General features: G+C 39.1%; 1 protein-coding gene and 1 pseudogene across 4 annotated transcripts in view; one reads left to right on the top strand and one right to left on the bottom strand.

Annotated features, from left to right (window-relative positions):
- CMSS1 (cms1 ribosomal small subunit homolog) overlaps window positions 1–15,055 on the top strand; it is a 379,245-nt gene that overhangs the window by 332,090 nt on the left and 32,100 nt on the right. For 2 of the 3 annotated variants that reach the window (XM_079921889.1, XM_079921887.1), the window contains one exon: window positions 11,297–11,385. In XM_079921889.1, the coding sequence (XP_079778015.1) occupies window positions 11,332–11,385 (54 nt within the window). In that variant the 5' untranslated portion in view covers window positions 11,297–11,331. The remainder of the gene's footprint in view (window positions 1–11,296; window positions 11,386–15,055) is intronic. The other variant, XM_079921888.1, reaches the window with a different exon arrangement.
- Window positions 11,406–14,760, bottom strand: LOC307186591 (lysine-rich coiled-coil protein 1-like; annotated as a pseudogene). The gene has a single exon. The product of its transcript is annotated as a lysine-rich coiled-coil protein 1-like (transcript).

Here is a 15,055-nt window from a genome sequence, read left to right as displayed (position 1 = left end):
CCTCGCTCTGCCCTCCCCCTGCCCTGTGTTGTTTTGCTGGCATGGCCTTAGGGCCTTCACTGAGTTCACTTTTCACAGGGCCCTGTTCTATGGATGTGGGAATTGTGTTCTTTCTCAGTGATGCTGGTAGGAGTCCCTTAATGAGCTGGGAACATGGTCTTGAAGAGTGGTTCCCAGCCCTGCTTCTCCTCGCCAAATAAAACATTCTGGTTTCTACGGATGAGTAATTTTAGCAAAACACTTTAGACTGTTGAAGTACAGCTGTGTCTCCAACATTAGTTTTCAGTGTGTATAGTTAGATTTCCCAGAGAACAGCTGACCGCCTCTAGAAATACAGAAAACCGCTCCCCAAATAAGTGAAATTGAACTAAATTAAACAAGATGGATTTTTTTAATAGATTTATTTTATTTATTTGTTTATTTATTATTGGCTGCATTGGGTCTTGGTTGCTGCACACGGGCTTTCTCTAGTTGCGGCCAGCTGGGGCTACTCTTCGTTGCGGTGCGCAGGCTTCTCATTGCGGTGGCTTCTCTTGTTGAGTAGCACGGGCTCTAGGTGCGCAAGCTTCAGTAGTTGTGGCTCGCGGGCTTCAGTAGTTGTGGTTTGCGGGCTCTAGAGGGCAGGCTCAGTAGCTGTGGTGCACGGGCTTAAGTTGCTCCACGGCATGTGGGATGTTCCCGGACCAGGGATTGAACCCGTGTCCCCTGCATTGGCAGGTGGATTCCCAACCGCTGCGCCACCAGGGAAGTTCCAACAAGATGGATTTATTTTAAAAAAAATTTTTAATTTAATTTTATTTATCTTTTTATACAGCAGGTTCTTATTAGTCATCCATTTTATACACATCAGTGTATACATATCAATCCCAATCTCCCAATTCATCCCACCACCACCCCTCCCCCCACCACTTCCCCCACTTGGTGTCCATACCTTTGTTCTCTACAACAAGATGGATTTTTGAAACGGTGTCACTACATAATGATAAAAGGAACAATCAACCAACAGGAAGTTGTAACAGTTCCAAACTTGCATGCACCTTACATACCTATGAAATGTGTAAACAAAAACTGACAGAATTATTGGAAAACATGGAGAAATTCAAAATAAGAGTGGAAGATGTTAATATATATGTCAATTATTGATAGATAAAACATAAAAATTCATAAACATATAGCAGATTTGAAAAACATCGTTAAGTTTATCTGTAATCATGTATAGAACTATGCACCTAACAATTAGATACTGCACATTCTAGTCCAACAAAAAATTTTTTTTTAATTGATTACGTATGGGAACAAATGGTTACTAGACTAACTGTGGTGATGATTTCATAATGTATCCAAATGTCAAATTACTAGGTAGTACACCTGAAACTAACATGATATTCTATGTCAACTATTTTCAATAAAAATCAATCAATCAATAAATAGTTATATACTAGGTCAAGAGCTGGCAAACTATGACCCATGGACCAAATCCAGCCAGGATGTGTTTCTGTAAATAAAGTTTATCAGAACGCAGCCACACCCAATCATTTACATATTGTCTTAAGGCTGCTTTTGCCCAACAGTAGAATCCAGTAATTACTGACAGAGACCTTATTGCTCCGCAAACCCTACACTTATTTACCGTGTGGCCCTAAAAACCTAAAAAGTGTGGTGATCCCTGTGCTAGAAAATAAAGCAAGTCTTAACAAATATCAAAGAATTGACTTGCAGGCCATTTTTCTAACCACAATATAAAAAAAGGTAACTTAAAAAAATCTGTTTGACAATTTAACAGTGCACTTCTAAATAACTCATCAAAGAAAAGTCATTATAGAGTCTTTAAAAATATTTAGAATTAAATGATAATGAAAATGCTATAATATTAAAATGTATGGTATTCAGTTGTTATAAAGTTTTAAGAAAATATATATCCTTAATGCTTACATCAGAAAGAGAAAAGCTTAATGGGCTAAATATCCAACTACAAAAATTAAGAACTCAAAAGAGTATACCTAAAGAAAGTAAAGAATGTTAATTAGTGTACTAGAAACCAAAGAAGCAATAGAAAGCATCTATCATACAGAACCTAGTTGTTGTTGGTTTTTTAAGGAAAGACCTCTCCAAGGCAGAACTAGAAAAAAAAAAGTACAAATAAAAGATGGGAGAAAAGAAAAAGAAGACATAGCTACATATAATGATCACACCTCTCCAATAAATTTGAGAAATTTAAATAAAACAGCCAATTACCTAGAAAAATAATACTTACCAAAATTGAGTTAAAAATAGAAAAACCCGGGGGCTTCCCTGGTGGCGAGGTGGTTGAGAGTCCGCCTGCCGATGCAGGGGACACAGGTTCGTGCCCCGGTCCGGGAAGATCCCACATGCCACGGAGCAGCTGGGCCCATGAGCCATGGCCGCTGAGGCTGCGCGTCCGGAGCCTGTGCTCCGCAACGGGAGAGGCCACATCAGTGAGAGGCCGCGTACTGGAAAAAAGAAAAAAAAGAAAAACCCGAATAATCATATAACTGTTAGAAATTGAAGCATTTGTTAAAACATACCCACAAAAAGAATACTACGCTCTGCTTCTTTTACTAACAGATTTTACCAAATGTCAAGAAACAGATCATCTTAACTATTCGTATACAACTATTTCAGAGGACAGAAAATGAGGAGACATTTCCCAACACTTTTATGAAGCTAATATAACCAAAATACCTAAACCAGGCAAGGACGATACTAGAAAGGAAAATTATGTAAATAAATATCTAAATAAAATGGTAACCAAAATAAAAACCAACATTATTAAAAAAGAAATACGTCATGATCAATTGCGATTTATCCTAGGAATAGCAAGGATGGTTTAACATTAGACAACCTATTTTCACAGTTGGCCACATTAACAGATTATAGGAGAAACCCATATAATCATCTCAGTAAATGTGAAAACAAAAGGCATTGCATTAAATTTAACACCTATTAGTGATTTTAAAATAAAACAATAAACAAACCTCTTAGCAAACAGAATAGAAGGAAACATCATTTAGCTATAAGCAGCATCTTCTCATGCAAGGGTAGTGTGGACTCCACATTAGAATATTTGGGATTCAAATCCCAGCTCTGCCTATTAATTGTGTGACACTGGGCAAGTGTTAACAAATTGTTTGATGAAAGTTAGCTTCTATCATTTTTTTTTAAAGTCAGGCTTACTGAGGAATAATTTATATAGCAAATAATTTACATAGTAAAATTAACCCCTTTTTGAGTGTGGTTCTATGACGTTTTACTAAAGCATACAGTTGTGTAACCACCACCACAATAAAGTTATAGAACATTTCCAACAATCCCCAGAAGTTTCCCATCTCCAGTCCCCAGTAACTACTGATCTGTTTTTTTATCCCTATGGTTTTGCCTTCTCCAGAGTGTTAAATAAGTGGAATCACACATTATATACCCTCTTGATTCTGGCTTCTTTTGCTTAGCATCGTGCTTTTGAAACTTACCAGGTTATGGGTTTCAGTAGTTTATTCTGTTGAGAAACTGTGAGAACTATAGGAGAGTTAAGCAGGTCTATAGCCAGGGCAGATCTAGGTTTCTGTGAGGCCTAAATCTTACGTAATTTGGGGGACCCTCTCTTAGAAAAAGAATACAAAATTACTGATACAAAATTAGGTATGAAAGAAATTATTTTAAATAAGAAATCACAACAGTACTGTTATAAACACAGGAATTTTGAAAAGTTTTATTTTACTCATCCCTATCAGATAACTGTAAAATACAGCATCTACTCTATTCCTATGAAAGAGACTTGCCATTTAGAATAAACAAAATGGGAACCTAATTTTCTGCTTACAGTTTTACATTTTTGATGATTGGAAGAATTTTCCACTGACTAATTTCTGGTTTCATTCATCCCAAACCTGCTTTCTCCTCCACTTCCCACATATTTCTAAGGAAGGAGGCTACAGGTATGTTTGTGTCACAGTCCACAACCTCTAGCCCTGTACACTTTGTGTCAGATGTCTGGTGAGTTGGCATGGGGTAGTAGGAATATTCCTGGAAGTATTCCTACAGTAGGAGAGCTAGCAATAATTTAACTATAGACTTTATGATTATGAACCTTATAATATCTCATTAAACTCAAGCTCAATGTCTGTCCAACCAGCTCCCTCTAACTGGATCCCCAAAATGCTCACTTCAGCTGCAACACTACTCACTAGGAGATAGGGACAGAGGTGAATTCTGAGTAGAAATAGACAGTGGTCTATTGTATTTATTTTAATCACCATATATCTTTCTTTTGCAGATTTTTTAAGAAAAATTAACTGTATGATCCATTGCCAGTATTCTCCCTAGGGCCTAGAAGGAGTTCATGCAAGTAAATACTTAGAAGCTTAAGGAAATTGCTGGGAAATTGGATTTCTGATACTTTTCATAAAGAGGACAAAGTCAGGGATTGAAGGAAAGAGAAAGATACGTGCAACTGTTAATTTTAACTTTTTGCTCTTTTTGCCTGGGGTTGAAAAAGAACCGTGTACTTGACTCCACTCCCATCTGGTGGTATCCTTTTTTTTTTTTTTTTTTTTAAAGTAGACCCTCAAGGAGTTGAAAATAAGGTTGCACCGTCTTGGTGACTCCACTCCATGGGCTGAAAATCAGCCACTGGGACTGAGTGGCACAGGCCTAGCTTAACTTCCTCAAATGCCAGCAGTTCTAGAGAAATCTAGATGCTAGAGCCAGGCTGGTTAGGTTGGGTCCCATTACTGTTCTTTTAATACTCTCTTAATGGAAATCACAGTACTAGCATCCTTACTTCAGAAAAGCAGTTTTCTTCTTTGGAACCAAAAAACATCACACACAGACTAAAGAAAGAACTAATTTATTCAACCTTTATCTGATATTAATATCAAATATATAATTAATCATATTAATATAATTAATAGAGTATATTAATATAACTCCTGCTTTTTTATCAATATTTACATGTTATATTTCAGCCATCATTTTGCTTTTAGCTATATCGTCATATTTGAGGTAAGTTTCTTGTAAACAGCATATAGTTAGGTCATTTTTTTAATCCACTTTGTCAATCTCTGTCTTTTTTTTAATATAAATGTATTTATTTTATTTATTTATGTTTGGCTGTGTCAGGTCTTCGTTGCTGCATACAGGCTTTTTCTAGTTGCGGCGAGCAGGGACTACTCTTCATTGCAATGCGCTGGCTTCTCATTGTGGTGGCTTCTCTTGTTGCGGAGCACGGGCTTTAGGTGCGCGGGCTTCAGTAGTTGTGGCACGTGGGCTCAGTAGTTATGGCTCGCGGGCTCTAGAGCGCAGTTTCAGTAGTTGTGGTGCACGGGCTTAGTTGCTCTGCGGCATGTAGGATCTTCCCAGACCAGGGACCGAACTCATGTCCCCTGCGTTGGTAGGCAGATTCTTAACCACTGCGCCACCAGGGAAGTCCCAATCTCTGTCCTTAAATTGGTGTGTTTAGATCATTTACATTAATGTAATTGTTGATATGTTGGGATTCAAATATGCCATTTTATTTTGTCTTTTCTGTTTATTTGCTATTTCTTGTTTATCTTTCTGCCTTCCTGTGCGTTACTTGAACATTTTTAGAATTCTGTTTTGATTTATTGTAGTATTTTTGAGTACATCTCTTTGCATAGCTCTTTTAGTGCTTGCTAAAACACTAGTGTGGGTGTTGGCCTCATTACCACTGGGCAGTATGTAAAGTCCTGATTCTCTACTAGGGTTCCTCTGACCCCAGTGGGGAAGGAAAGGTGCCCTTCATTACTACCAGGAGGAGATGGAAGTCCAGGCTCACAGTGTGTTCTGCATTGATACTGCACTGGTGGTGGTGGTAGAGAGCAGGGGTCTGTTACCACCCTTCAGGGATGAAAATCTCTTCAGGGGTTCAGTCCCTACTTGATCACCTCTGACACCACCCTGATGGAAGGTGGAGGAGGAGTTGGGGTGCCTCATTACAGCCTGACAAAGGTGGAAGTCTAGGTTCCCCACTCAGCCTTTGCTGGTGTAGGCAGCAAAGAAAACAGTTTTTCTGTTGTGTTTGGCTGAAGTCAAGTAGTTATTATCTAAAGGTTTTCAGTCTTGCTAGGCTGTTGTTTTCCTGGTCATTTTGTTAAACAGAGCAGACATTTGTTGCGGTTTTTTGTCTGCTCTCACTGGCATTTCCAAGTTACTAGCTTCTTTAGCTCCAAGTCTGAGATAATAAGGCAAAAAGAAAACCCAGGGAGCTCACCGCTGTGTTGTTCCTTGGGCCCCAAAGTCCCTAGCATGTCTGACTTCTCTCCACCTTTCAGAGATCTCCAATGTTTGTTTTATATGTAATGGTCAGGATTTTTAGCTGTACTTAGCAGGAGGAATAAGGGAAAATATGACTACTACTACTCTCTTCCCAGAAGCAGCACTATAAATACTTTTAATGCCAACTTAGTCCTTCATTTAAAAATCCCTGTTAGGGACTTCCCTGGTGGCGCAGTGGTTGAGAATCTGCCTGCCAATGCAGGGGACACGGGTTCAAGCCCTGGTCTGGGAGGATCCCACATGCTGTGGAGCAACTAAGCCCATGCACCACAACTGCTGAGCCGACGCTCTAGAGCCTGTGAGCCACAACTACTGAAGCCCGCATGCCTAGAGCCCATGTTCTGCAACAAGAGAAGCCACCGCAGCAAGAAGCCCGTGCACTGCAAGGAAGAGTAGTGCCTGCTCGCCACAGCTGGAGAAAGCCCGTGTGCAGCAACAAAGACCCAATGCAGCCAAAAATAAATAAATAAATAAATTTTAAAAATAAGTAAAAAGCCCTGTTAATCTTCTACCTGCTACTACCTCATTGGGTAGAGTCCTTTTTTTCATGCTACGTAGTTAAAAGTCAGGGTATTAATCAGGGTTCTCCAGAAAAACAGAAACAACAGAATAGATATCTATATATCTATCTATATTTATCGCTCTCTCTCTCTGTCTCTCTCTCTGTCTCTCTCTCTCTGTGTATCTATGTGTGTATACATAAAGGAATTGGCTCATGCAATTATGGAGACTGTCAAGTCCCAAGATCTGCAGGATAGACTGACAAGCTGGAGACCCAGGAGAGCCAATTGTCTAGTTCCAATCCTAGTCAGAAGGCTTGAGAACCAGGAGAGCTGGTGGTGTAGTTCTAGCTTGAAGGCTGGCAGGCTCCAGATCCAGGAAGAGCCCATGTTTCAGTTCAAGTACAAAGGCAGAAAAAATTATCTTAATCAGGGGAGGTCATGCTTTTACTTCTTTTCTTTTCTTTTTTTAATATCTTTATGGGAGTATAATTGCTTTACAATGTTGTGTTAGTTTCTGCTGTAGAACAAAGTGAATCAGCTATATGTACACATATATCCCCATATCCCCTCGCTCGTGAGCCTCCCTCCCACCCTCCCTTTCCCAGCCCTCTAGGTCATCACAAAGTATCGAACTGATCTCCCTGTGCTATGGGGCTGCTTCCTACTAGCTATCTACTTTACATTTGGTAGTGTATATATGTCCATGCCACTCTCTCACTTCATCCTAGCTTCCCATTCCCCCTCTGTGTCCTCAAGTTCATTCTCTACGTCTGTGTCTTTATTCCTGCCCTGCCACTAGGTTCATCAGTACCATTTTTTAGGCTCCATATATGTGTGTTGGCATCCGGTGTTTGTTTTTCTCTTTCTGACTTACTTCACTCTGTATGACAGACTCTAGGTCCATCCACCTCATTAGAAATAACTCAATTTCGTTCCTTTCTGTGGCTGAGTAATATTCCATGGTATATATGTGCCACATCTCCTTTATCCATTCATCTGTCAATGGACATTTAGGTTGCTTCCATCTCCTGGCTATTGTAAATAGTGCTGCAATGAACATTGGGGTACATGACTCTTTGAATTATGGTTTTCTCAGGGTATATGCCCAGTAGTGGGATTGCTGGGTCATATGGTAGTTCTGTTTTTTTAAGGAACCTCCATACTGTTCTCCACAGTGGCTGTATCAATTTAGATTCCCACCAACAGTGCAAGAGGGTTCCCTTTTCTCCACACCCTCTCCAGCATTTATTTTCTGTAGATTTTTTGATGATGGCCATTCTGACTAGTGTGAGGTGATACCTCACTGTAGTTTTGATTTGCATTTCTCTAATGATTAGTGATGTTGAACATCTTTTCATGTGTTTGTTGGCAATCTGTATTTCTTCTTTGGAGAAATGTCTATTTAGGTCTTCTGCCAATTTTTGGATTGGGTTGTTTGTTCGTTTTTTGGTATTAAGCTGCATGAGCTGCTTGTATATTCTGGAGATTAATCCTTTGTCAGTTGCTTTGTTTGCAAATACTTTCTCCCATTCTGAGGGTTGTCTTTTCATCTTACTTATGGTTTCCTTTGCTGTTCAAAAGCTTTTAAGTTTCATTAGGTCGCATTTGTTTATTTTTGATTTTATTTCCGTTACTCTAGGAGGTGGGTCAAAAAGGATCTTGCTGTGATTTATGTCATAGAGTCTTCTGCCTATGTTTTCCTCTAAGAGTTTTATAGTATCTGGCCTTACAGTTAGGTCTTTGATCCATTTTGAGTTTATTTTTGTGTATGGTGTTAGGGAGTGTTCTAATTTCATTCTTTTACATGTAGCTGTCCAGTTTTCCCAGCACCACTTATTGAAGAGACTGTCTTTTCTCCATTGTATATTCTTGCCTCCTTTGTCAAAGATAAGGTGACCATATGTGCGTGAGTTTATCTCCGGGCTTTCTATCCTCTTCCATTGATCTATATTTCTGTTTTTGTGTCAGTACCATACTGTCTTGATTACTGTAGCTTTGTAGTATAGTCTGAAGTCTGGGAGCCTGATTCCTCCAGGTCCATTTTCCTTTCTCAAGATTGCTTTGGCTATCATGGTCTTTTGTGTTTCCATAAAAATTGTAAAATTTTTTGTTCTAGTTCTGTGAAAAATGCCATTGGTGATTTGACAGGGATTGCATTGATTCTGTAGATTGCTTTGGGTAGTATAGTCATTTTCACGATGTTGATTATTTCAATCCAGGAACATGGTATATCTTTCCATCTGTTTGTATCGTCTTTGATTTCTTTAATCAGTGTCTTATAGTTTTCCGCATACAGGGTTTTTGCCCCTTAGGTAGGTTTATTCCTAGGTATTTTATTCTTTTTGTTGCAGTAGTAAACGGGAGTGTTTCCTTAATTTCTCTTTCTGATCTTTCGTTGTTAGTATATAGGAATGCAAGAGATTTCTGTGCATTAATTTTGTATCCTGCTACTTTACCAAATTCATTGATTAGCTCTAGTAGTTTTCTGGTAGCATCTTTAGGATTCTCTTTGTATACTATCATGTCATCTGCGAACAGTGACAGTTTTACTTCTTCTTTTCCGATTTGGATTCCTTTTATTTCTTTTTCTTCTCTGCTTGCTGTGGCTAAAACTTCCAAATCAATGTTGAAGAATAGTGGTGAGAGTGGACATCCTTGTCTTATTCCTCATCTTAGAGGAAATACTTTCAGTTTTCACCATTGAGAATGATGTTTGCTCTGGGTTTGTCATATATGGCCTTTATTTTGTTGAGGTAGGTTCCCTCTATGCCCACTTTCTGGAGAGTCTCTATCATAAATCGGTGTTGAATTTTGTCAGAAGCTTTTTCTGCATCTATTGAGATGATCATATGGTTTTTATCCTTCAATTTGTTGATGTGGTGTATCACACTGATTGATTTGCGGATATTGAAAAATCCTTGCCTCCCTGGGATAAATCCCACTTGATCATGGTGTATGAACCTTTTAATGTATTGTTGGATTCGAATTGCTAGTATTTTGTTGAGGATTTTTGCATCTGTGTTCATCAGTGATACTGGCCTGTAGTTTTCTTTTTTTATGACATCTTTGTCTTGTTTTGATATCAGGGTGATGGTGGCCTCATAGAAAGAGTTTGGGAGTGTTCCTCCCTCTGCTATATTTTGGAAGAACTTGAGAAGGATAGGTGTTAGCTCTTCTCTAAATGTTTGATAGAATTTGCCTGTGAAGCCATCTGGCCCTGGGCTTCTGTTTGTTGGACGATTTTTAATCACAGTTTCAATTTCAGTGCTTGTGATTGGTCTGTTCGTGTTTCTCTTTCTTCCTGGTTCAGTCTTGGAAGGCTGTGCTTTTCTAAGAATTTGTCCATTTCTTCCAGGTTGTCCATTTTATTGGCATATAGGTGCTTTTAGTAATCTCTCATGATACTTTGTATTTCTGCAGTGTCAGTTGTTACTTCTTCTTTAATGCTTTTAGTTCTGTTCCAGCCATATCTGATTGGATGAGTGCCACCCACATTAGGGAGGGAAATCTACTTTATTCAGTCTACCCATTCAAATGTTAATCTCAACCAAAAACACCTACACAGAAACATCCAGAATAATGTTTGACCAAATATCTGGGCACCCTGTGGCCCAATCAAGTTGACATATAAAATTAACCATCATAGTATGTAAACATTTAAAAGCTCAGGACTACCAAACTAGTTAATTTGTACCTAAATATGAATTCTGACCAATATTACTCACAAATTCACATTTTGGGCTTTGAGATATACCGAAAAACTCAAAGGGAGTGAGTAAAGCCTTTCAAAGATTCAAAAATGTGCTCAAAGAGAACAACCACTAAAATCTGGAAGACAGTATGGCATTATGGGAAGTAAGAAACTTATGGTTGCCATGTTTCTTTAAAAGAGCTTTTTAACAGAAAAATTATTAAAGTTTTTCTTTTTCCTGGTTCTTGGAGTAAGAATTTACTTTTTCCAGTGTTGAAAGATTTTATAAATTCAAATTAAGAATTTCTCATGATCTATAATCCTGCTGTCCCACTCTCTTAACATTACCCCTGGAGCCAGCACACTGGCATCAAGAGCTGGCTGGTTCTCAGTGCAGGCAGTATCACTTGTGGGGAAGACTTTGGACTCAAATAGGGTTCCCAGGTGTGTGACCTGGGGCAAATTACTTCATCCCTCTAAGCAGCAACTTTCTTATCTGAAAATGGGGAGTTTAATATCTGTAAAATCAGCGTGAGTGTTCCATAATTAAACATTCTGAAATTTAGACATCTGAATAATCTTCATTTTTGCAGTTTTATAAATAACACTGCCACCTTCGTTCTTAAATCTGTCTTCATTTTGGATCATTTTCTTAAATTCAGCTTCTTAGAGGTGAAATTAATGAGTCAAGGGATAGAACCTTCTAAAAAGATGGTACCAAGATTACACCAGCAATGGGAGAAAGAAAGAGAGAGGTGCTTTTCTCATTTTTAAACTTTGTGTTTCCTAGAAGCATCAGATGGTGAAGGAGGAGGAGACCCAGCAATGATGCAGCAAGAGAGAGCTCCAGTTCCTGCCCTGTCAAAGAAAACCGAACAGGTGACAGTCACTGTGGGAGAGTCACAGCTGTTGGCTCTGAAATCAGCCTCTTCTACCCCTCTACAGCATTCCGTGTGCTTCAATACCAGTTATTGGTGGGATTTGAGGGAAGCTTTTACCTTCTCTGCCTTTGAAAGAGCCATGCTTCATCAATTACAAACCAGCAGGGTCTATTTTTCCCCCAATATATTTTTTACAATATAAATATATTTTACAATAATGATAGCTTAGATTCTTGTATTACATTTTTACCAAAGACCCAGTTTTATTCTTTGGGTATAGTTCCTAAGAGAAGACAAATAGCATAGATATGCAAGATTACCCCCACACCAATGCATTATTACAGTACCAAGACATGCTGTGAGCAGGCTCCCAGGCCTTCATGTCTATCTAGCATCATGTCTGTTGTGTGAATTCTTATTGGGGATTTGCTACCTTTGTATTACCACAAGTGGCCATTTGATAAACTTTGCTCCTTGGACTTAGGACCTTTTATGGCCTTTTTAATCTTCTTGCTGGCCACTCACATCCATTTGCACCTTTCTTACATTATTGTCCCTGAGACCTAATTGGTAACCATGTGTGATTTTTTAAAGGACTATCTAACTGTCAGTCCAAAGTTACCATCTTCTTCATAGTAACATATGTGGCCTTATTCTTATTGTAGGTGGCCCTAAACACATTCCACTAGAGTTTTGTGACCCAGAGTTTGTGACCGGGCTCAGGATAATTGTGGGAAGCAGTTTAGCATTTTGGTTACCTACAAGCTGTGACGCCTTGGGCAAGTTAAACTCTCTGTGCCTCAGTCTCCGTATTGGTAAAGTGGTGATAATACGTGTATTTTCTTCACAGGGTTACGGGTGAGGATTAAATGATTAACACTTGTTAAGCTCTTTGAACTGTGGTTGGCAAAGAGTAAGCACTGAAGTGATAATTCTTATAGTAAAATATACTTCAAGTCTTTTATTTTATTCATTATTTTTTCTTTGTGAGGTGGGGAATGCAGCAAGATATACATATTTAATGTATAATCAGTCTTGGTTTTCTCTCTAGACATTAAATATTTAACTCCAAGGCCCTGTATCAATTTTAGTTTGCACCATTCTTTCTAAGATCTACAGGTTAACATCTGTAGCTTTTCAATTTATTTCACAAAGATGTTGTTTGATTTTACCTCACTTAACTCCACTGACCATACCATAGTCATGCCTTCTTTGACCTCTGCCTCTAATCAGTGCCTACTTGCAGAACTTGTTTCTAAATATTCTTTTTTTTTGTAGAAATTAGAACTTTATTATATTATAAACATTTCCAGAATATAAACTGATTTTGTATCAAGACTCCTTGAAACGTTTAAAACTGTATGTAACTTAAGCTTATTATAATGTATGTCATTTTCCACTTTCCAATATAGAAAATATACTGCAAGTTAGATCTAACAAAGGAAAAAAAATCAATCTAAACTGCTTCACAGAGAAAACTAATGAATATAAAAACACCCACCCCAAACTAAAACCCAATCAAGAAATGGATTCTGTAAAGCCTATTAATCCTCCAGTTTAAAATAAATGACGTCCTAAGGGAAAAATACTTCCACCATCATAGCAATTTGATGAATTAAAGCAGAGCCACTCTCGTTAAGGGAAATTACATTATGTATAAGAAAAATGTAGTAATGATTTTAGAAAAGAGGAAAAGTAATTTCCATGTTGGAGAGCAAGCACACTAAATGTTTTCTGTTCACTTAGCCTTTGTACCTGCTCACATGAAAAGAGCGATAGGAACATCATAAAACCAAGCTCCTCAACTCTTTTTTCAGTTTAACCTCAGGAGAACCAATGCAAGAGCTTCCAAATCCAAGGAGAGACTGGTCCCAAAGCATCTCCTCTTCTTCCTTTCTTTGACTTGTTCCTTTTTCTCTTTACTACCCTTAAGTTCCTATTTCTTAGAGGCTACATCTTGGCTTTTTTTCTCCTTTCGGTTCTTAAGTTTTTCTGTACTGACTGTTTCCACCTCTGTTTTGTTTCTTTGGATGCTCTTGTATTTGTCTAAATCTATTTCCTCACAAGTTTTCTTCCTCTTATGCTTGGGCCGCTCCTCCTCTCATTTTTCCCGGCCTTTCTCTGGGAGCCTTTTTCTCTTCTGATGTATCTGTTTATAACTAGCTTGACGGGCACTGGTACTGTTTTCTGAGGAGAGGTGCCTGTAAACTCCAGATTCTACACTGTATGAGCTACAGTTATACTCTTGCTGACTAAAGTTCAGGGGTACTGGTTTTCCTGAGAAACAGTCCCTGGTGAATTGACAGCAGCTCAGGGAGTTCAGTCTCAGCCTGCTGTCATGAGCTGCTAGCCACTGAGGTAACCACTTTTCCACTGTTTGCGAAATACTGCATGGTCTTCGGTAGGTCTGGACGGTTTCACAAAGGAGTCTTTGATCAAACATTCTACACCTGGGTCTAGAATCAACCTCTTCTTTGCACCCACAGGTTTCCAAATAATCCTCTCTCATCTTTCTGAAACAAGTCTTTGGCTCTAAGCCTCTGGCTTTCTGCACTTTGATGTAATCTTCAAGTTCATCTTGAAAAGAGTCACATGTCTTTGAATGCTTCATTAGGTTGACAAGGAGTTCTCCTTAACAGGTTGAGAACTTGGTGGAGAAATTTGATCATATTCACCCATTGATTGCTTCAGTTTTTTAGCATGAACTTTTCCCAAATAGTGAGACTGTGCAACAACTGAGGAGCTAAAAACCGTGATGCAGAGATTTAAAAATCTATTTTTGTCCAATATTCCGCTCCCATTCACCTCATAATGTGAAATCCATTGTGATTCAAATTATGGCACTACTCCTTATAAGCCTTTTACAAAACGTATCTGTAAAAAGTTCAGTCTTTGCTCATTCAACGTGGTACCTTCTCTGAGGCAGGGGCCCCCTCCGCGCCAACGCCGCCCGCCAGTGGACAGGCCGAGGTGGAGGAGGCAGAGAGGCAGGGACCACCGCTGCCGCCGCCGAGCGAGCAGGGTGGGAGCAGGAGGCGGAGACCGGCCTTCCGAGGGGAAGTGGCCACCACCACCAGCGGCCAACTGGACGGCACCGCCGCCATAACGGTGAGGAGTGCTACTGCACTTGCTCCAAATATTCTTTGTAGCCCACTGGCTTTCTTTTTTATTACTTTATCCCTTGATTTTATTTTTGATTGTTCTTCACTTTTTCTGGACTCTTTGGTGAAAGAATAAATTTGCATCAATAAACTCACCCAAGCCTGCATCTTTACTGTCTTTTTATTGGCAGAGCATTCGCCTTGCTGAATTTCCACCTATTTTTTACCTCCTTCCAACTTGAGTCTTCTTTTCCCACAACCATCAAGTTAGATAAATGGCAGGGAACCACAGGAAGAAAGGAGAAAGATCGAGGAAGAGAAAGTTAAATACATTCTTAATTTCCATGAGCATTCACCTATCTTTCAGCAGCCCTGGTTTCAACAATAATAAGACAATTTATTGAACACTCACCACAGGCACTGTGTAAGGCACCATGACTCAGTCGTCACAGGTGCCCTGTGAAGTAGGGGGGGACCCCATTTTACAAAGAACCTGAAGCTCAGAGAGATGGGTACCAGGAGTGATGACCCACTTGACTGTCTTTAAGCCACACCCTGAGGATGACA

The sequence above is a fragment of the Stenella coeruleoalba genome (assembly GCF_951394435.1).
Source record: "Stenella coeruleoalba genome assembly, chromosome: 5".
NCBI lineage: Eukaryota > Metazoa > Chordata > Mammalia > Artiodactyla > Delphinidae > Stenella > Stenella coeruleoalba.
This window is presented reverse-complemented; position numbering and strand designations above follow the sequence as displayed.